The sequence below is a fragment of the Argiope bruennichi genome, chromosome 6, assembly GCF_947563725.1.
Source record: "Argiope bruennichi chromosome 6, qqArgBrue1.1, whole genome shotgun sequence".
Taxonomy (NCBI): domain Eukaryota; kingdom Metazoa; phylum Arthropoda; class Arachnida; order Araneae; family Araneidae; genus Argiope; species Argiope bruennichi.
The window spans coordinates 72,686,101-72,708,056 of NC_079156.1; the positions used below are offsets into that span (position 1 = coordinate 72,686,101).

Sequence of the window (21,956 nt, forward strand, 5' to 3'; positions counted from 1 at the left end):
TCTGATTTTTTATTCTCGATGCCAGCTTTAGAGTGCATCAGACCCACACATATGGTGATTCCTTGGTTGGGTGGGTTTCGAGCATAAAAAAATCCATCCCAAAGTCGGGACCTTACTGCCAGGCCAACACAAGCCCAAAAAGTCTGAAGAGAAATAACAAAATTGTAAGTATTTGAAATGTTTTGACTTCTACTGTAGAATTTTCAGAAGTCAATGCAAACTAAACAATAAGAATCTGGATAAAAATAATTCATTTAGATATTAGAGTAATCTTGATGAGCTAGATTTGAAATTCTGTACCGTTGGATGTTCTCAATGATAATACTATATTTAAATATCTTCAAAATTTAACTGTCAGTCAACAACTTACTAAAAGTGAATTTTGATTCCATATAAAAAACACCAAATGGTATTGAATTCAGAATATTTTAAAGAAGGATTCCTAATAATAACAATAATGAATCATGAAATGCATCTTCAAAATTATAAAAAAAATAAGAAAAATATTTTTTTAAAGTACGAATTTTTAATATGCTCAAAAATAATAATAAATGCTATCAAAAATGTTAAGACATAATTGTAAAATCTTGCGGCTATGAAAACAAATTGATAAGGATAAGGACACTAAGGAATAAAGAACATAAGAAATAAAGTTTCGATAAGTTCAATAAAAATTCGAACATATTATGGAAATTATTGAAAATTAAGTCAGAAACACATGCTTTTATAATTTTTGAATACGTCTCCAGATTTTTGATTATAATAACATTTTCTACCTTTTAATTTCCCAATAAAATCAAGTTTTTTTTTAATTTGTTTTTACTATTTAATAGTACTTATAACAATTATTACAGAAGTGATAATCTTTTTCTTCATCAAAAATGTTTAGTGGTCACACAGTTTTAAAAGTCTTGTAGTTTAAATATAGGAAATCTTTCAACTATTCAGTAATGAAATTTTAAAGACAGAAATGATGCATTAAAGTATGCGTTTATGAATGTCTAAATATAACCATAATGCGCATGTAGTAAGAAATAACTCTTCAAGTCTGTGGCTATTGCAGCTGTTTAAAAAGCGCCGATTCTGAGATAAGATAAGGCAGAATCATGTTTCAAGTGTCCTTTCATTTCCGAATACACAAAAAGCCGGCATTTCAAACGACAATGTCAACGGATTGAATATTATAACATATACAACATGTAATATTAAATATCTTGCAAACAATATGGATAATAGTTGGATTTATGAATAAGGATTGGAAACTGTTTGAACGCCAGCTGAAATTGATTTTATTTTGTAACTTTCATTCTTCTCCAGTATCAGAATTTATAAGCATTTGTGCTGCAATATTCGAAATTTATTTTCTTTACGTCTACTAGACATGAAAATCGTCTGCTCTTTCCGGTATTCCGCGCCATTATCGCTGCGAAGTATCAAGTAACTAAATTTGTAAAGTCATGGTGAATTTTAATTTTTGATGAGCATATTTTGTAGATATTGAAATCAGTTCGATTTTCTTATTTTCGATGAATAGTGTGAACTGGAAAGATGCGATGGAGACGATTTAAATGTTATTTTTTATTAAGAAGAAGGAATATCAATGAATTAAAAAGTAAGTATTTGTCTTGTATATTTTCAGTGTTCTTAATGAAATTATGGAATGTTCTTATTCAATAATCTCATAGAAATTATGAAATGTTCTTATTCAATAATCTCATAGAAATTATGAAATGTTCTTATTCAATAATCTCATTGAAATTATGAAATGTTCCAATTAATATTCTTATCGAATTCTTATTCAATGTTCTTATTGAAATCATAAAACTTTATAACTATTATTATGTTTAAAAATTTCAATTATTGCTTCTGCATCTTGTTTATTATTTTATTTCTCCTTATTTTATAATTATATCAGATATTTCTAGCTTCAAATTTACATTTATAAAATATTCTATAGAGAATCAGTTTCATTTGTGTGAATTTCTAATCTCTTAATATCAAAAATAAATTACAAACCGTCATCTTGTACTTGTTTTTAATATCTTCTCAATGTAAACAACAAAACATAATCTTTAATTCTTTTTTTAATATCTTATCAAAGCATTGAAACTTTAAAACATTATTTTCAAAAATATTTTTTTATATTCTATAAAAAAATATAATTTTTAATATGAAACATGTATTTATTCTTGACTTGACTTTATCCTTAACATCATTTTGATGCTCGGTTTTACAATTTGTTATCAGTTGAATTTTTTTATTATTTGTTTTCCTTTTCACGTAATGCAATAATATTTAACAGAGATTATAAGAAAAATGGAGAACTGATCTTTTTTTTATTCTTAATAATGTATTATTATTCTTAATAATGTATTAATAAGTGAATTATATAGCACTATATTACATGTAATTACTCATTTCCATCAAATCTTTTTATACAGCAAATTTGAATTCTTGAATTGAATTGAATTTGAATTGAATTTTTTAAGATTCTCTACTTTTCTTTGATCTTCCATTCGAATAGGGTAATGTTTTTAATATAAGACTTGCATGCAAGGATACCTTGATATCCTCCAGAACACAGCATGAGGTCTTTTTATTTGCTAAAATACCCATCAATAATGATGGTGCCTTTTAATCGGCATATTTACAAAATCGTAAAAAACATATTTGATCTTAACACTTTGCATTTTATGATATAATTTTTCATATTTCACTATATTAATACTTCATTTAAATTTTGCAAATATATGTAAATTTATATTTGTTTATTAGTTTCCCTTTTTGCTTCCTCGTATACGTATTATAGAGAAAGTATTGTAGCCTTCAAAAAATTCGAACGAGATTTTGACGATTTTCCAAATTCTAGAACTTTCTGAGTTTTTTTTTTAAAGAAAGAAAGAAAAAACATTGTTTTTGAACTCAACTTTGAGTTTTTTTTTTTTTTTTTGGAAAATCTCCGTCTATCTGTCTGCAACAAAGATAATTCAAAAACGTTTTGAGCTAAACGGTTGAAATTGGTATGCGTTTTTTTACAGCACATTTGCAGTTTTCTATCAAACTTTGTGTAAAATCTGCAGAGAGGAAGTTTTTCTGTCCGGCTGATCTAATATGAATTAACACGATAACTACAAAACGAAGAGAGCTAAATATATAAGATTTGGCGTACATATTTAGGGTCCTTAATGTAGACTGTCAAAATATGAGACAAAACCAACAAAGGGTTGACTGTTTGGCGGTTTGTATTTTCAGAAACGCGATAATACAAAATCTCAATGACTTAAATATATCAAATTCAGTGATTTTGTGTCTATAAGTCAGATTTTGTGTAAAACTTTGGTTTTAATCATTTGAAAAAAAAAAACTGTCAAAAACACAAATTGGATTTTCGGATACTATTAATCGCACGCCAGAGATTAATCGCCAAATATCAAAATCAGTCAAATTTGGTATGGCATTTTGTGGTTATAAGTGCAATTTGGGGGCAAATCCTTGTTCCAATCGGTTGAGAAAATGGTGCCTAAAGCACAAATACGATTTTCGGATACTATTAATGGCCTGCCAAAGATTAATCTTCAAAAAATTCGACAAGGATGACTCGATAGATTCAGTTGAAACACTGTGAAATCAATGTTAAAGCTTCTCATGACTCACCGCCTCTGAACCCATAAAATGTATTTAATATAATGTTAATGCGCTTTAGTATATGAAATGCAATAATTAATACTGTGGCGGTTTGATATGAGCGAGGATAGAACCTGGGACCTTGTGGTTCGCAGCCCAGTAACATGACCACAATACAAAAGCAATTGCCCGGGTAGCGTAGTAAGCTTTCACCACAATACTATGAAAATTATAATTATAAAATATGTTTAAAATATAATTTAAAAAATAAAGTTAGATAAAATGTATGGAAATAAAATTGTTAAAGCTAAAAAAAATTAAATTTTGGTTCTTAAAATTGCATAAAAAATAACTTTACATCAGTTTAATTAATATCTATCAGAGTTATTGAAGGAAAATGGTAACACATTAATTAGTTTTTAATTAAAAATGTAATTTAAGTTTTAGAAAAATGGTTTAGAGGAAACTTATTACTCAAGCAACCGAATTAGGTGCAAAAATCTGCCCTATAGAGCAAGCATTAGGATTTTTAAACCTCACCTGTCGAATGATGGTGTATGTGCAAGGTATTAGAACACTTTTTTTTTTTTTTGAAGATGGAATTCTGGGATTATTTTAATCTGTAAAGAGATCGTTAATCGAAAATTCCAACTGTATATTAATAAAATATAGCCACTATCTGATGCAGTTCTTTTTCACTTTCCCTCACTTCTCTTATGATGTATTTAACAGGTGATGCAAAATTATTAAGAAGATGCCTCGATTGATTAGATATCTTACTTAAATTAACAAAAGATAAACCAGCTGGAGCTTTCTCCACTCGACTTTCTTGTATTCTTTCATAATATGTCAAATATTATTCTATTTTGTTTCATCAAACAGCATAGAGAATCGAACATACAGCCTCTCTCCATTGAATAACTCAAATCAAATTTAAGATAAAAGACTAAAGGCTACATATCTAACTTATTGCATGATTGAATCATAGGGTTTTCGTGCGAATGAATATTGTCTGTTTCCCAAAACTCCCCTCGTTTTTTGCATTTGCCAGTAAGCTCTAATTTCATCAAACGGGGATGAAATTGAAAGATAATGCAACAAATATTTATTTTTATATATTCTTCATATTTCGAATTAAAATATATTATTTACACGGCTAATAAAAAAGTAAAAATCAGCATCGGATAAAAAAAAACTAAAAATGAATTTATTTACATTTTAATATATTTAATACTAGCCGCCTTTGGCTACCAGCCGGTTCGCCAATCTTAATGTTCGTTAAAATTTTAATAATTAAATATTTTATGCAATTTCTACTTTAATAGCTTCTTCATCAAAATATTTTAAAACTTCAAATTTTGATTATCATATAATTCATTCATAATATTATAAAGGCCTTCAGTCATAACGTAATATGTATCTCTCTCATTTTCTGTTAGCACCCGTAGAATTTATGCTTTAAATTAAAGTGGAAAGAACTAATCTTCAATTAATATAATAATATTTTTTACTGAAACAAAGCATTTTTTTTTATAATCTAATTACTGAAAATAGAGTCACTCAGCGTTTAAACTTTATGAGCACTAAAGAATATCTTTTTTAATTTATGTAATATCTCAAGAGTTGGTCAACAAAATTTTCTTAGATTCATTAACAATGTTTAAATTTAAATGCATCAAACACTAAGAAAATAAAACGAATCGTTTAAAATAAACGGTTGAAAACAGGTTTTAAAAAAAACTACTTAAAAAACGATGTACTTAAAACTATCAGCATATACAAAAAATATATAACTAACATAAATACAATTTACTTACAAAAGCATGCAACTAACCCAAAAATAATTTAAATCATCCATTGATAACGGTTGTCATGGCAACAATCAGAACAGAATGCGCATGCGTTAATTTTCTTCGCCGGTTACGTAACGCAAATACGTTATTTTTTCTACGCCAGTTGGGGTAATGCTATGCGGATTAGAAATTTTTAATTTCTTTTATTCTGTTTTATTTTAATTCAAAAGTACTTCAGAATGAATCTGAAAGATTGATTCATTAACAATGTTTAATTTTAAATGCATCAAACATTAAGAAAATAAACAGAATCGATTGAAATAATCCGCCTAAAACTTTTAACCCTATCCTCATTACTGTTGGGAGAAAAAAAAATGAAGCCTTTCTCGTTTAACGGTGGGGAAAATGGAAGATTTTTTTGGCGGAAAAGTTGGCGGTGGGGAAAATGGAAGATTTTTTTGGCGGGAAAGTTAGTTTTTAATTAATAATTAAAGTTCTAATTAAAAATTCGAAAAAAGGAACCCCAGGTGCACATTCCCAACCTCCAAGGTATACATGTACCAAATTTGGTAGCTGTATGTCAAACGGTCTGGCCTGTAGAGCGCCAACACACACACACACACACATTGAGCTTTATTATAAGTATAGATTAAAATATGTTAAAACTATTAATTATGACATTAAAATTTCGAAAATTTATAAATTTTTGTTATAAATAGAGTTTTAATAATACATTAATTTCCAGAAGAAAATAAAAGTACCTTTAACAAAAGCATAATATTTATACATATTTTGGTATAAAATTCCATACCTATACAGTTTAAAATAATTTCATCAATGCATATCTAAATTTGAAGAAAAAAAATGAAGAATACTTTTGTGAGAAATGTAAAAATGTTGTTATTGTACTGACTCTTGTTACTTGAATTATGAAAGCTGATTCATGAGGCTTCAGTTATCCTAACCTATAAGTTATATAACCTATATAACCTATAACCTATAATACATGTTTCTGTAATCGGCGAAATATCCCCTTTTTTATAAACATGAAATTGCAAAATGCATATTTTTTATATTACATAACACTCCAGTGTCTTTGACGTTGATTCAAAATTTAACGCAGTGGAGCAATATTATTGATAAATTCTTTTGTGATACTTCATTCATCTGCCTAGTTACAGTTTAAAGTTATCGTTTTCACGTGCACAATCACAGAAATCAGATTTTTGTTAAAAGTTTTACGATAAATATTTAGTTAAATACAGTAACATTATTTTCAGGTTTAGATCGATACCAAATTTCATTCATCCTACTCATTTCGTTTTTGAATTATTGTAGCATAACATAAAGGTATAACACATATACAAGATACATTGTGTGTGTGTGTGTGTGTGTGTGTGTGTGTGTGTGTGTGTGTGTGTGTGTGTGTGTGTGTGTGTGTGTGTGTGTGTGTGTGTGTGTGTGTGTGTGTGAGTGTGTGTGTGTGTGTTATGTGCATGTATGCACGTTCTTACTGAAAGAGATAAAAAATTCTGGTATACTCAGGCAATAAAGGCCGATACATTTAGCGATTACAATACTTTTTATTTACATATTTGGGGTTCAAGAATTGTAAAAAAAGTTATTATCTTTATATTATTAAAAATTTACTTCTTGAATAAATGTTTTAAAATTGTAAGTTTTTTTTATATACTTTAATAAATTATTGCAGCTTGATAATAAGTGATAAGCAAATATTGAAAATTGGCTTAAAATTTTGCAATTGTTTTTACACTGAAAAAAAAAAAAGAAAAATATTTCAGAAAGTAAATTTGTTATATAATTTAAGAAAATCCGGTAGGTAACCCAAAATAGGGCAATTGAACCTGTGTAAATAAAAACTCTAGCCAGAAATTTTCCAATCTTTCGTCACAAGTTTACAAATACTTCAAAGAAATCGAACAGAGAATGTTCGAATCTCCTATTCAAAAGTCCACATTTCTGCTGGGACCTTCACACCGTCTTTTATCAGTCGTTCTATTAGAATTAATCGTTGTGAATGTTTTCTGTTTCAATAAACCTCCCTTCCTCCCCTCGTACTTTCCGCAGAAGATAAAAGGCGAGCGCCGCAAACGATTATTTTCAGAATAGATCGAACGTTAGAGTGTGAAAGCTCTACCTCGACAAGTTCCGTTTCATTCTTTTTGAGTATTAGAAGCCATCCAATGCGAAAAGTGTACTATTTTTTGAAGGCACCCGCATTATTGCGATTTTATGTGTTTGACGAGCGTGTAAAGGTATTGAGCCGCGTGATTGGGCAATATCGGTTTTTGTTTACTTGGTATACAGAAACAGCTGTTACTGAACTGGACGAATTGTGATTGACGCTGGCAAAAAAATGCTCGGAAATTCGAATGTGGAGGATGGTTACAGTGAAAAGATTCCGATCCTTGGAAGAGAGAGGAGACAATGTTGCATAGGTAAATGAATGAATAACTACATTTGATTTATCATGATTTAAATGAATATCTTATTTCATAAAATTTAATAGTCAATTTACTTTAGTGTGTTTGCCTACATATATTTGCATATATACTTTTGTATTTGTATTTTGTATATTTTATTTGATCATGCTTATTCAATTGTTTATATCATTTACTGTATGTTTCTATGTGAGCAATTTTGTTTCATTTTTGCTTTTGTTTGTGTATCTACTTGTTTTCCCCAATTTTTCTTCCTTCTTTTTTTGCATTTGTGCCTGCGACCTTATATTTGAAATTTGTTTTACTGTCGAATGCGTACTGACTTACATCTGTAAGCCTTGTGGCATACTTGTTGGCACACAAGGAGTTTATACATAGAGAACAAAAAAAAAAAAAAAAAAAAATAGCTCGTCAAAGTAATTTGCTATTAAATAACTATTTATTTAGTCTCAGATATTTAGACAAAAATCATTTAAAATAATATAGAAATGAAATTTTTTTTTATAATTTAATCATAAGCAGATGATTAAATTTTTAAGAATGACATTTATTTCATGATTCTATTTTTTCTTTCATAGATTTTTATTTCCAGTATATCGGTAATGTAATTTGATGTCGCTTAAAATTTTGATATTGTCAGTATCAAAATTTTATTATTTTTATTTATGTTTGCAAAAATTCCAGAATTTTTTCCCTTCTTATTTCATTCAAGTAATAGAATAATAATTAGCACGTGTATTCTGCTATAAATCGTATAAGTTTTGTATGAAATGAAATTTTCCGGTGAATATTTGAATTCATTTGTGCAAGATAATTTTCTTTTGAATGCATTTCACTAATAGTTTTATACAGCTCAAAAATAAATTCTTACATCTTATAAATTGATAATATAGTTAATTTCAAAAATCAAATTTTTATAGAGAGATTTAAAATTGTATAGTCCGTTTTTTTATAAAGCAACTATAATGCTACAACTATAAAATCTTTAATTTCTCTGTGACATCTTAACCTGGATATAATTTTATTTAGAATTAAATTTTTATGTAAGCAAAAAATTGTATCAATATATTTTCTAATACATTGAATTTTGTTTTAAAAGGATAAAAAAGTAAATTTGTTAAAATGTTAAGAAATTATTAGGAGTAAAATAAATTATTTTTTAACACATTTTGAGCAGATTTTTTTCTAAGAAATACCTTTTTAAAACTAGAATTAAAATCCTTTCTTATGAATTCCATATTTTACAGAAACAAATTAGACAATCCTAAAACTGAAAAAACTACGATCATATGAACAGTGTATACTTTTTTATATTTTTAAGTTTTGCCTTATAATGACTTTTGGTAATATATTTTTTTTCATCAATTATCTCAATAATTTATGCAAATATCACATTAATACATAAATACCATCAACTGAATATCTTGAACTGAAATTAAAAATAAACATCTGCATATTTATATGTAAAAATAAACATACTGAAATTACTGGACGTTGAAAAATTCGTAACATATAAAATAGTTTCAAATTTAAATTGTAAATTATGCCCAAATTGCGTTTTAAGTTTTATTTATGCGAGTTTTTTTTATAATTTCGAGAAAATTTGAAATACAAATAATTCAAGTAATTGAGGAAACAAATATTCAAATGATATTTAAATTTACAATATACTCCATTTTAAGAAACTGACTTTGTCTTTTAATTATCCTTTCAGCATTTTCAAGTTATATTGACAAATGTATAATTTTAAATATGCTTATTAAACGGCAACAAGAATATTAATTCCACTTTTTTCAATTTTTACAAAAATTTTAATTATTTTTCATTGTTTTTAGCTATATATCTTTTAATGAAACTAATATAGCAAAATCGTCTGTTTTTCGTAATTACAAACGGTGAGTCAAAATTTATTTTTTGCGAAATGCTCAGCCTAGACAGCTTTTTTGTTTGTGCAGTTGTTAAGGAAACAGTTATCTCGCCTGTCCAGCTGAAAAAGCATTCGGGCTTTTTTTTTTTTTTTTTTCCCTCCTTATCGCGTAGTTCTCTTTTTTATTAATTTTTGCGTAACGTATGCAATAATCTGAGAGAAGCTTACGTCACGATTTTCTAACAAGAACCTTTACACTAAAAATATTTTCCTTGACAAATATTTTTTTTCATATTTTATCAAATTTGCAGCTAATTATTCAGCAAGATTTAGAAATTTTTTGTCTTAATTGACTGATGGATGAGATACTATGTGTTAAAGATTTCCGAAAACAGCTTTTGATTATAAGCAATAATTGCAAGCAATTAGCACTTTTAATAATGTTAATTTTAAATTCATTTTTAAGAATATACAAGGCTATGTAAAAATTTAAAGCGGCGAAAAAAATGAATAATTCATAAGCAATTTTTTTAATTGTCTCTTTTTTTTTTTTTTTTGAACATTTGTGGCAGATTTGGTGCGGGAGTAGGGCCACTGGCCTATGAGGGTTCACTAATTATTAAATAAAAAAAATGTAATTTGTTTAGTTGCTAATTAAATATATTTGTAAAACATATAAATTCTATGCATTTTGAAATATTAATGCAATATATCTATTTAGTAAAATTGGTCAACCTCCTATTTGTTCTGTTCTTGTAACTTAGCTATTACAGCCATAAAACCGAACTTCTGCTTAAATAATATTGAGTATAAACTTAAAAAGGTAACGAATAAAGGGTCAAAAATTAAAAGCATACACATCTTCAGAAGATTACGAAAGCAAAAAAATAAACTGAAACAAATAATTATCATGACATCAAGTCAAAAATGCGTTGAAATCTAAAACTCATTTGACCAATTTAAAATTGATACCATACAAAATGCACTGCTTAGGACCACAAAATGTCTAAATTCGCCCCTGGTCCAGGAAACATAAAAATGAAAATAATTTATAATTTTCGTATTCGTTTTCACTGTTGTTGCCGCATTCCAGAATTCATTTTATTATTTTACCAAACCGCCAAAAATGCCACTGCAATGCCTCTGCAGATCAACAACTGTTATTCCAAACACAGCTAACAGTAAAGATCAGTCAATCAATCACACATAGTATTAGATTCCATTTCTGATGGTACAACAGTGTATGAAAGACAGAAATGTTTTTTACTGTCTAGAAAAAAATGTGTCTCTTTACTTACAATTATCTTACTAATTATAAAAATTTTTAAGCCACTTAAATATTGAGAATTTTTAGGCTATTACTCACTCCTTACTTTTATTTGATATAATATTCATTCCACCAAACGCAGAAACATCGGAGATTTGAATTATAAATTATACAATGCGTAAGAGAATGCATAAGTATGCTAAGTAATGCATTAACGCTACTGGATATGTACATTAGAGACTATCAATTATTTAAATTCATAATAATCCAATTACTCAAAGCTTTATTTTAGTATTTGAAATTTTTTCGGTTCTTTACCCTCTGAACTTTTCGCGCCTCCAAAGCTAATGCGCCAAGATCCGATCTTAATATTTGGCTGTCACTTAAAATTAATTTGTACATTGTAGATAAAATTTTGGCTATAACATAATGCTTGGGGACAAGTAGCCTTAGCAATTAGGCAGCGAATGTTTAGCTACTATTTATATTACGTTCTAGCTAATATATGTCAATAACATAACATTGCGACGATTCGAATAGATATTTTAGACTTGGTGAAGACTGGTGATGCGATAACGGAAAAATATTTTATATAGATATATGTAAATAAAAACAGAAGAATGTATTACTACTAGCTTCTAATTTTATTTTCTTGAAATAATCAAAGAAGATCCCATGAATATTCATGAAAATTGCTGTAGAGTAAAACACCGTCAAAATTTCAAATTATTCAGAATATTAATATGATACATATGTTTGTACGCTTGCGTAGATTCGATTCCAAAAAGTAAATTGAGTATCTTCAAATTACAATGGTAATGGAATAGAAACAATTTAATTAGTGCAATTGTACACAAAAAAAATTTAAAAAACTTTTAAAACTTGAATCATAAAAAAATTAATTTATGCTTTATCACTTTTTTTTCTTTTGCATTAGTTCCTTTTACTTTTCTTGATTTTTTTAAAAATAATTTTTTTGATGGATCTTTTAATGCGGAGGAACTGGGAGAGTTTAAGTTTAATGAAAAGTCATGTTTGACTTTTTCTTTCCAAATAATTTAAATTTCAGTATGATCGGCAAAATATTTTAATGTAGGCAATTACTTTTCATTTTTTTTTTTTCATTTTTAATACTTCAAATATTAGATGACACCATTTGGTTTGATACAAAAAACAGTTTAATTAATATCTCATTCTGAAGATACGTGATGACCGATTTGGACATCATAGTTTGGAGCGTTAGCACTTAACGAGGAAGATGCATAGGTTTTGGTAACACCTATGCATCTTCTGTCCGCGTGCATTCTATCTTGGAGATTTATACAAAAGGAGCAAGAAAACAAACAATAACGTGTTGCTTAAGATGCATAATTGCATTTGTTCAGTGATTGTTGCTTGAAAACTGTGTAAAATTATACTCATCAGCCAGGAGAATTTATAAAGTTGTTATAACCAGGGGCTGATGGTATTGATATCATTTAAAATATCTGGATAATATTTTAAAATCTTATTGATATTGGAAGATTAAATTAGGTTTTAAATACAGAATAAACTTTTATTTTCCAGATGGTCAAGAAAGTTTTGGTATACCAGGTAAATTTAAAATAGTTTCTAGTTAATATTTAACTTTAAATAATCGTATGGTAAATATTAACTCAGTGGTTGGTTTTAATTAAGTTATTTGAACTTAAAAAAAGAGCTGAGCATTTCAAATTTATTTTTTTCTCGATTTATATCAATTGCTATCAATAGAATCTCGACTTATCAATCAGGAAAAATATTCTCTTTCAGACCAGAGAAATACACATTGCTTATCAGGTAAAAGGAAATTAAATTTTGGTTTTTATTTTTCCCCTTGTTTTATAATTTTCTATGCTGCTGAAACTTGTTGATAACCATAAGTTTTGTTGTTAAATGAGATTTCCTGTATCGTGAAATTAATTGAAACTGCTTATATTTTTCTTAATTCATATTTTTAAGTAAAGAGTATTTTATTAAGGCTCATAAGTTCTTAATTGTAGATTTCTGACGTCTAAATGTATGTACTTTAGAACTTAGTTAAAACTAGAATATTTTGCATGCTTTCAATGAATGCTTTAGCATCGATAAAAAATTGTCTCCACTGTTCTCTACTAGTGTGTGCTTGTTTGCGCACGCTTGTGTGACAGGACAGAACTTTTCATTCTTTTTAAAATTTTAATTAATTAGAAATTAAACAATTTTTTTATATTTTCCTAAATTATTTCCCAAAAACTATATTAGAAAGCTCAATAATAAAATTTTACATTATTTCAAAATTTCAAAAAATTGTGCTTTTGATTGTATCAATTTATGTGTGCAATTTTTTTCTAAATTATGATAATTTTTTTAAAAAATATTGCATAATTTTTAAAAAAGATTTCCCTGTTGCAATTAAATTTGAACTGTTACATCATATAGTTAAATATTTAACAGCTCAATTTTCTTCCATTTGTGAAGACTCTGGTAGAAAGATTCCGCTAATTATCTGCGGACTTTACCTGAGGAATCAATTGATGCTTAAAGTTACTATGCTGAAACAATCAAGAACATCAAGTTATGCAAAAAAAAATCAATTGAAATTAAACACAACCAATACTCCTGCCAAATCAATGATCGCCAAAGATGGTTACTCTAATTTGAATATAATTATTTTTAAAAGGAAAAAGGTATTGGGCGTTTCACAGGCTTAACTTATTCATATTTTCTTTCAAAAAAACTTGCTGGCAAATGTCAAGAATCAATCTAATTGTACACAATTTTAAAGAAACAACTTATTTTAGGAATACTTCATATTACAAATTTAACAAATAACAGAATATGAAAATGAGAAATTCTTATTGTTTGTTTTGTCTGTTTGTTTGTCTGCCTTTGAACATGTGAATTCAAGATCGCAGGTTATATAAATAAATTTTGGCGTGAAATCTTGGCACCAAAATTCTCCATTACGTTGAGGGTCCATTCAGCCCAAAGCAGATATGCAGAGTGCTTATTTCTTTTCGCTATATAACAAACATAATACATGCTCGCTGTAACTGGGAGTTATTGAAAGTTTCAGTAAACAAAGTCAAGGACAGAAGTTTGCTGCTGTTTTATTTTTTTATTCCAACAATATACTCAAGCATCTTAATTTCAGACTTTTGAACAAGTATTAAAAAAATGCCAATATCGTTGACTTTGATACAGTATAATATAATGTTAAATCTGAAAATATTGAATCTTAAAGTAGAGAGTATAGGATTTATTTCAATAAAGAAAGTCTGTTATTACCAATTTCCAAATATAATGAGTAAATGTTAAGCAACTCCGTCGCATTCAAAACAATATCTAATCAACCCAATCTAATTTGTTTTGACTTGAAACATCTAGCTTAAAGCTGTCTAAGAATAGGGAAAAAATTATAATTTCATTGAATTTGGTTTTATTTCTTTTCGTAAGGACTATTTCAATCAAGCTTAAACTAAAATTTTAGAATAGATACACTTTCTTTTTAACATTAATTTGTTATTATTCTAAAGTAACGCGAATACATTATGAAGATAAGAATCTCTAAAATAGATTCAATGCATGCGCGCGACGAAATGATTTCCAAGTACTCATTTTTGCCTTAACAAAAACATTCATTTTCACTCATAAAAAAGATGAAAATTCAAGCTTTTCATCCGAAACATTGTAACATTATCTTGTTAATATTATCTTTACTAAACATTTTTTATCTTATCGTCTATGATGTTATAATATTGTTTTGCTATTGCAATACCAACTTTAACAAAAATAAGCATTTCCATTCATAAGGAAATGAACGTTCGAACTTCTATTTCGAACATTGTAACTTGTCAATGTTATCTTTTAAAAAACACTATTTACTTCACCATCTATTACTTTATAATAATATTTTGCTATTGTTACTGAATCAGGTTTACAAATTCATAAAATTGCAAAAGTACCCAGATTAAGCAGGAACTGTCTGCGCAGTTTCTATGCTGACACTATAACCTAGATCACAGTCGAATTTATTACGCATTCTCTCCTGAGCATGCGATTTCGATTTCAGAAGGAAATAAAAATATTTCATATTTTGGACGATAGGGGGATAATGGAGCAGCTGTACAAATAAGATGTTTATTTAAGAAAGAAATAAATTGCAAAACGACTTTTATTTTAATAGAAAATGTGAAACTGCTAAATTGCACGATTTCTACTGCATTTGCTTGCATTTATTGTAATTTCTTCAACCATTGTTGTCACAGTTTTTTTAGTTCTTTGCATTTCATTTGATTTATGGCCTTGTCCAGGTCGCAATGCAAAATTTCCATGCTCTGGAAAAATCAGAAATATATGTAGAAGATTTGTATATTAAGAGGATCTCGGCGCAACTGGTCAAAATACCCTGAGCGTGGTAGAGGCATTCTTATTTTTTAGAAAAAAAAATAATATTCGATCTGGTACAATTAGGACAGAAATATGGACATTAAATGATTTAACCAAAATTAAATATAACCAATATCACTGATAAAATAACTGGTTAAAATAATTGTATTTCTGTCAATATTTGATAGAAATTTATTCAATTGTCATTGTTTTTCTTTTCTAAAAAACTCTTGCATTAGATGATCAAAGAAAGATTTTTAAAAAAAGAGTATTTTATTTAGATAAGTGCAGATAAAAGTATTCTTCTTTGTCTGCAGCAAAAATTCTAGAAACTCTTAACATACAAATACAAAACAAGTACTTTTGCTAGTAACGAAACAAAATAATTCACATATTCTTACGTCACATGCGCTATCTTCATCATATGAGTACTTAACATCTTTATTTCGCCTGTACAGTGGCTTTATCCTTTCTTTCGGGAAAAAGATAATTATTATCAGAATTAAGTATTTTACCATTGTTCAACGGTCAACGGTTCTTAATTTTTTTTTCTTATTTTAACATCATTAAGTTTTATATTTTTGGATTTTAACAAAGATAAATTATTTATAATAACTCAACGAAGCTGTATTTATATCGGGAATTAAAGAGATAAACTGAAATAAATAAAATTATATCCGCAAACATTTAAATTGTTAATCATCGAAAAGAAAAAGAAGAAAGCAGGTGTTAAGTTATGAAATGAAGAGGCAGATGGTTCAAATGCTTTGTGCGATGCCCGAATTTCTGAAGAAAAACAAATATTTTTTGAAGGTAACGAAATTTGTTTCTTTTTTGTCGATTCTTTTAAGGTTTCTCTTATGGATAATCATTATTTATGAATTTCGCAAGATGTCAAAATATATTTATCTTATTTGAAATGGTTTTATAATTACCATTCTGTCTGTTGTACGTGATAAAAAATTAATGAAATGTTTTTATGATGTCAGTAATTTAAGGTGCACGTACACACTTGAAGATTTTTTTTTTTAATTTTAGCTTTACAAATCCAATTTTTTCACAGTAGGTCATTAATATATGTTTAAACTCATTTCAGTGAGAAAAACCATATTACACTAATTATTAATTAATTAATTAATATTTAATGAGCTAATTAGCCCATTTTTTGAAACATGATATAAATTCCAATTTGTACAGGCACACAATTCTAGTTGGAAATAATGCCTAATATTAATCTTCATGTTGTCTGCCTCAATCAAGTTAAAAAAATGTATAGTTTTTTTAAAACAATTTTTTTATCAATGTTGAATAGAAAAAGCGAGATTTTTTCTGTAATTTTAACTTTTAAATAGCTATTAAAAATGTATTTCTATAAATATAACTTTGATGGAGGCACAAAACATCCGCTATTTCATAAAGATTATTTTGATATATAAATAACTGTATTTAGTTAATTTCTTGTTGAGTTATGATTGTTTGAATGAAGCAACATAGTGGGAAAATATTATTGTTCATAAAATGAGTTTTAAAAACCTCAAGATGTTTAATGTTTTTAATGAAAGCACCTTAAGAAAAATAATTATAACTCGAGAAATATTTCGAATATTGACAACATCTTGGTATCGTTTGTAAGCTAAACGACCAGAGAACATTATTAAGAAATAAAAAAAAATTTCGATATTTTGAACGATTTTCTAAGTTTTAAGTGTGTACATACACCTTAATTAATTTTTATCATCATTTAAGTTAGATAAGTAGTTATTTTTCCTGCTAAAATATAATTTAAATATTATGTAAATGAATATTTATTTTTGAGGGAGATTTGTTTTTAAAACCTTCGTTTTTTCTTGATAAAAGAGAAATATATCAATTAAAACTGCCTGTAATTTTATTTAAATATTTTTAAAAGGGCAATCAATGTAAAACATTTCGAGAAATTTTCTCGAAATTGACTGGCTGTTGCGCTTTAATATTTTCGCGAGTAAATGTTTCAAATTTATTCTACCTTTATACTAAATCTCATCCCGAACAGAATTTTCAACCTCGTGTCTTCCCTTTGTAATGGAAATAAATATGTTTAATATTTATTTCCATTTTATAAATATCTGAATTTGGAAGGCCATCATAAAAATGTAATCTATAATCAAATTGTATCATCCAAATTAATATTTGAATGTTATCATCATTAATCCAGTTATATACATAAGTAAAGAATTTTTTTTTCATTCTGTATTTTTCGGATAAAAAGTATATACGAATATAAAACGATAATTTGGTTTATGGGAACTTTAAAAAGTATTAACTTCTGTGTTTTTTTTTTCTATTACAAATTCTGTAATGATTTTACTAATCTCCAATTCTCAATATATTCAGATGTCAAATCAAGCAATTTATAAATAATAATTGACATTCATCTTCTCCCATACTTCTAGTTGGTAAATTATTTAATGAGCAATTAGATTGAATCAAATTTATTCGATGGAATTTTGTTGACAACACTTAAATGAATAACATTACTTATAATAAGATCATGTTATCTCATGACAAAATAATATTGTCAAATACTTTTTTATAAAATTTAAATCTTTATATAAATATATAAATACGAAATTTATTATGAAGCTCAGATTACTTTCTTGAAATTCTTCTTTTTTCGTGTAATATTTTTATATGGCCTAATACTTCGTAAAAATCATAAATAAAGAGTTATCATTTAGTCATGTGATGTTGTAACAAACGCACAGTAAACACAAAACACATCGCTCGCCCCAAGACGAAATGCGTATTTACTAAGATTAAAGTATCGGCATGTATCAAAACAAAGTTTCCTATTTATTTATTTTTTTAATAAACTCAAGGTATTTCTACAATATTGACATATCTTACTTTCCCTTTCTCCACGTAGATATGAACTGTTTATTTGCTTAAAGACGAAATAGAAACTAATCGTTAAGAGATAAAGATTTCTTATGTACTTGAAAAAATATGTAAACATGAAACAGTTATCAATATGTTTATTAAAGACATTTTTTTTTCAATATTCGCAAATCAATTTTGTTAAAAATACCAGTTAAAATTTTGGTTATATGTAAAGACGGTATATTTTATAATACCGTTTCATTATATTCACAAAACGATTCAGAATTCATTGTAAAAACATATTCCACTACTGCTAAAAGCATATAACTGTTAATAGCAAGAACTTTGAGATACAGTTATAACTTTACATGTGCGCACGTACTATTGCCAAATGAAGAGTTTTCATCTCGAATTGTCTTGTTATATCTACTTCTTCGCTTACCTTCTACCTTATACAAAGGATGTTTCCTGTCGTATATTCCAAAGTTTTCTGTCGTATATATAATACATAATACGTATGTCGTATAAGTATATACATAACAATATATAATACAAAGTATATGTCGTATATACATAACAATCATGATCTCTACTAACCTTAACTCTCTGACTGCGCAATTCTTTAAAATCTGTATTTAGATGCGACGTTTGCAAATAAGTTCTAATATTTTATTCAAACAAAGCGAACTGATATTATATGTTGCACGATAATAATATGATACAATAAAAATCTGTAATAAAATAAACACACTAAGCTTCAAAAAAACGAAAAAATGGATGATTGCTAACCCGCGGAAATCGCGGGGGAAACAGCTGGAGGGTTAACCCTGTTTGTACACAGAATTACAGCAGCTGTTAAACAAAATCTGTTTTAAACTTATTTAAATATTTTTTTATTTATCTCTAAGATTTAAAAAAAATCATGATTCATTACAAATTATGATTATTTATTAAAATATGCAAACGCATAGCAGTTTTTTTGTTTTGAATTATTTATCTTTTTGTAAAAACTTTTTTTTGTTATAAAATATAACTGTATGGAATAAAATCTAATGTCTTGATTTATATTTTCAGGAGGGAAAGTAAGTACGTTGAAATAATTTATAATCCCTTTGTACTTTTAATTATTGCTACTAAAAAAATTAAGATATTACGATGTGTTATTCAGAAAAATAAAAAACGCTTCAGTTATAAAATAATTTATTAATTACTTCATCTTTTGTTTGGATTCAGAAAATTGCTTATTTTATATACTAAGACTTTAATTTTTTTTCCCTGTTTTATTTGTAATCCGAAGTGGAAATTTTATTCCCTGGTTAACAATACTTTAATAAAAAAAAACCAATTTCAAACTATATCAAAAGTTTTTTTGTGGAACTCTATAATTCGTTAATAATATTCTTACTTCACTTTTATGTTTATCTCATATTTTGTTTGTAAATAAATTGCTATTCTTATTACTTATATTATTTTTTCATGTATAACAAAAATTTATTTTGCGGAAAGACACATTTTTTCTCTGGAAATATATATATTTCAATTACATATATTTATCATACAGTATGTTTTTTTTCTCACTTCATCCTCTAAATTTCTTTTAATAAATATCAAATATTCTTTTTTATAGAAATAAGTATATACATTGTAAATGATACAAATAAGTATATTTGTATCATTTTTCAAATTCTTATAGAAGTAAAAATGCTATCAATTTTTTAAAAATTTCAACGTATCATTAATTTATTTAATGGGAATAAATAATAAAATATTTTTACAATCGAATTTTTACTTGAAACCTGTTAGCCGGGACTTTATCACGCTAAAAAGATAATCCAATGAGTTTGATGACATTTAACAGTGGAAATCTGTACAAAACTAAAAATTATAAATCGAAACAAATTTTTATTGTAAAACCAAATTGAACAAAAGTTATTCCTCACTTAAAACTTTAAATACATAATTTTGATTAAAAATTCTTTTAATGTGTTTATATGTTTTTATACATAATTTTTTTTTTTTCCTTCTGATGTTTGAATTTTTTTCCCAGGATGTCCAAAACGATGGTTGCTCATACTCTTAGGATTTTTCGGGTTCGTCAATGTTTACGCCATGAGAGTGAACTTGAGCGTTGCCATGGTAGCAATGGTGCGGAAGCAAGACAGGATAGATAACGCCAACGTGGGAATTGCATGCTTTGAGCTTTTGAAACAAGGACCCAATGGTACTTCGTCATCTTCTGATTCGGTAAGTATTTGTAATTCTCTCGAATTACAAAATTGTAAAGTGAAAATTGATTACCGAATTTTAAATTGAAAAAAAATCAGTGCATATAGAAGACTGCACAAAACTGGAAAAAAAAACTTTCAAAAGCACTCTAGGAAGCAAAAAAATTTTTTTATCATAAATATAGGGATTGAAACAAAATCATAAAAGCGTGAGATGAACTCGTAGAAATGTTGTAAATAAATTAGGATTTTATTTTTTACCGAACTTTACAATTTTTCTTTCTAATGACATTCATTGTGGCGTCATTATCTCGTATTATTGTTTTTAATACCTCGTAGTTTTATAATTAGCGTCTGATCTCCATATTTTTGACAAATAAAAATTGCTTCCTACTTTTAAATGCATAAATAAAAGTGTGTGTGTGTTTTTTTTTCATATTCCTCTTTTAATCTTCTGTTTTTCTAATATGTATATCATGGTTCATAATTATAAATCCTGCGAACTACTGCAATGAATTTTTCTGAAATTTATCGCCAGATTGTGCTTCTACTTTGAAATCAAAGTTTTGTTTAAATTAATTTATTACTGTCTTTAAATTCGAAAATGCTAAAAATTGTATTTTTGTCAAAAACATACAATTGTAAAAGAATTTCAGGATTTCAGTGCATAAGAAATAAAATGAAAAATAGAATATTAACAGAAAAGAAGTGAAGTGATACAAAAAAGGGTAAAAGTTACAATGAATATAATTTTGCAGTTCCTTCATTAAAAAAAATACTTTCAGTAAAAGAATTTCAGCAAATTACATAATTTTTGCTTTAAATTGCCTTTAAACGTGAACATTCATGTGTACATGTAACTTATTGTTGAAAAGCACGTATTTTTAACAATAGAACGGATATAGTCATCTGTTATTTTGTAACGACTTTCAGAACAATGCTATTACAGAAAATAATAACGTGTAACAGACACACCTGTCAATGCGAATTGATCAAAGTTGCTCACGTGTCAGTAGTAGTAGCTAAGCATCCATAGCATCTGCATAACAGTTATGCTTATTTTTGAGTATCAGATCATCTTTGATTTTTTATACCGATAATATTATTGAAGGAAAATATAGGCTTAAATTGCGATATTTTAAACTACAGGTGAAAAATAACAAATATAAACACTGAAAAGACTTCATGACCTTTTTTTATTAAAAAACATTGAAAGAGGATCTGAATGAATAACAATAATTAACGAATTGGAGGGGATATTCTGCCATGTATCAGCAAATGGCGAAATGGATGTTTCTGTTTTTATTACTGTAACATATAGGCTATTTATGACAATACCTGTATTCCTTCATAAGATACTATTTATTCCTTCTTTCACGGATCACAAATCAAGCTGTTTATTTTTACCAAAACTCCTTATCAAAAACTTTTGTAAGCATCTTGTATGAGCAGCATATGAATAATGTCATT

The 21,956-nt window shown here is 27.1% G+C and overlaps 1 protein-coding gene across 4 annotated transcripts in view; it reads left to right on the plus strand.

The window, feature by feature from the left end:
- The first annotated feature begins 1,144 nt into the window (after positions 1-1,144).
- LOC129971517 (putative inorganic phosphate cotransporter) overlaps positions 1,145-21,956 on the plus strand; it is a 46,894-nt gene continuing 26,082 nt past the window's right edge. Inside the window, exons 1-5 of one of the 4 annotated variants that reach the window (XM_056085360.1) lie at positions 7,556-7,876; positions 12,580-12,606; positions 12,805-12,831; positions 19,336-19,347; positions 20,309-20,505. In XM_056085360.1, the coding sequence (XP_055941335.1) occupies positions 7,795-7,876; positions 12,580-12,606; positions 12,805-12,831; positions 19,336-19,347; positions 20,309-20,505 (345 nt within the window). In that variant the 5' untranslated portion in view covers positions 7,556-7,794. Of the gene's footprint in view, positions 1,613-7,555; positions 7,877-12,579; positions 12,607-12,804; positions 12,832-19,335; positions 19,348-20,308; positions 20,506-21,956 lie in introns of those variants that run through there. The other 3 variants (XM_056085361.1, XM_056085363.1, XM_056085362.1) reach the window with 3 other exon arrangements.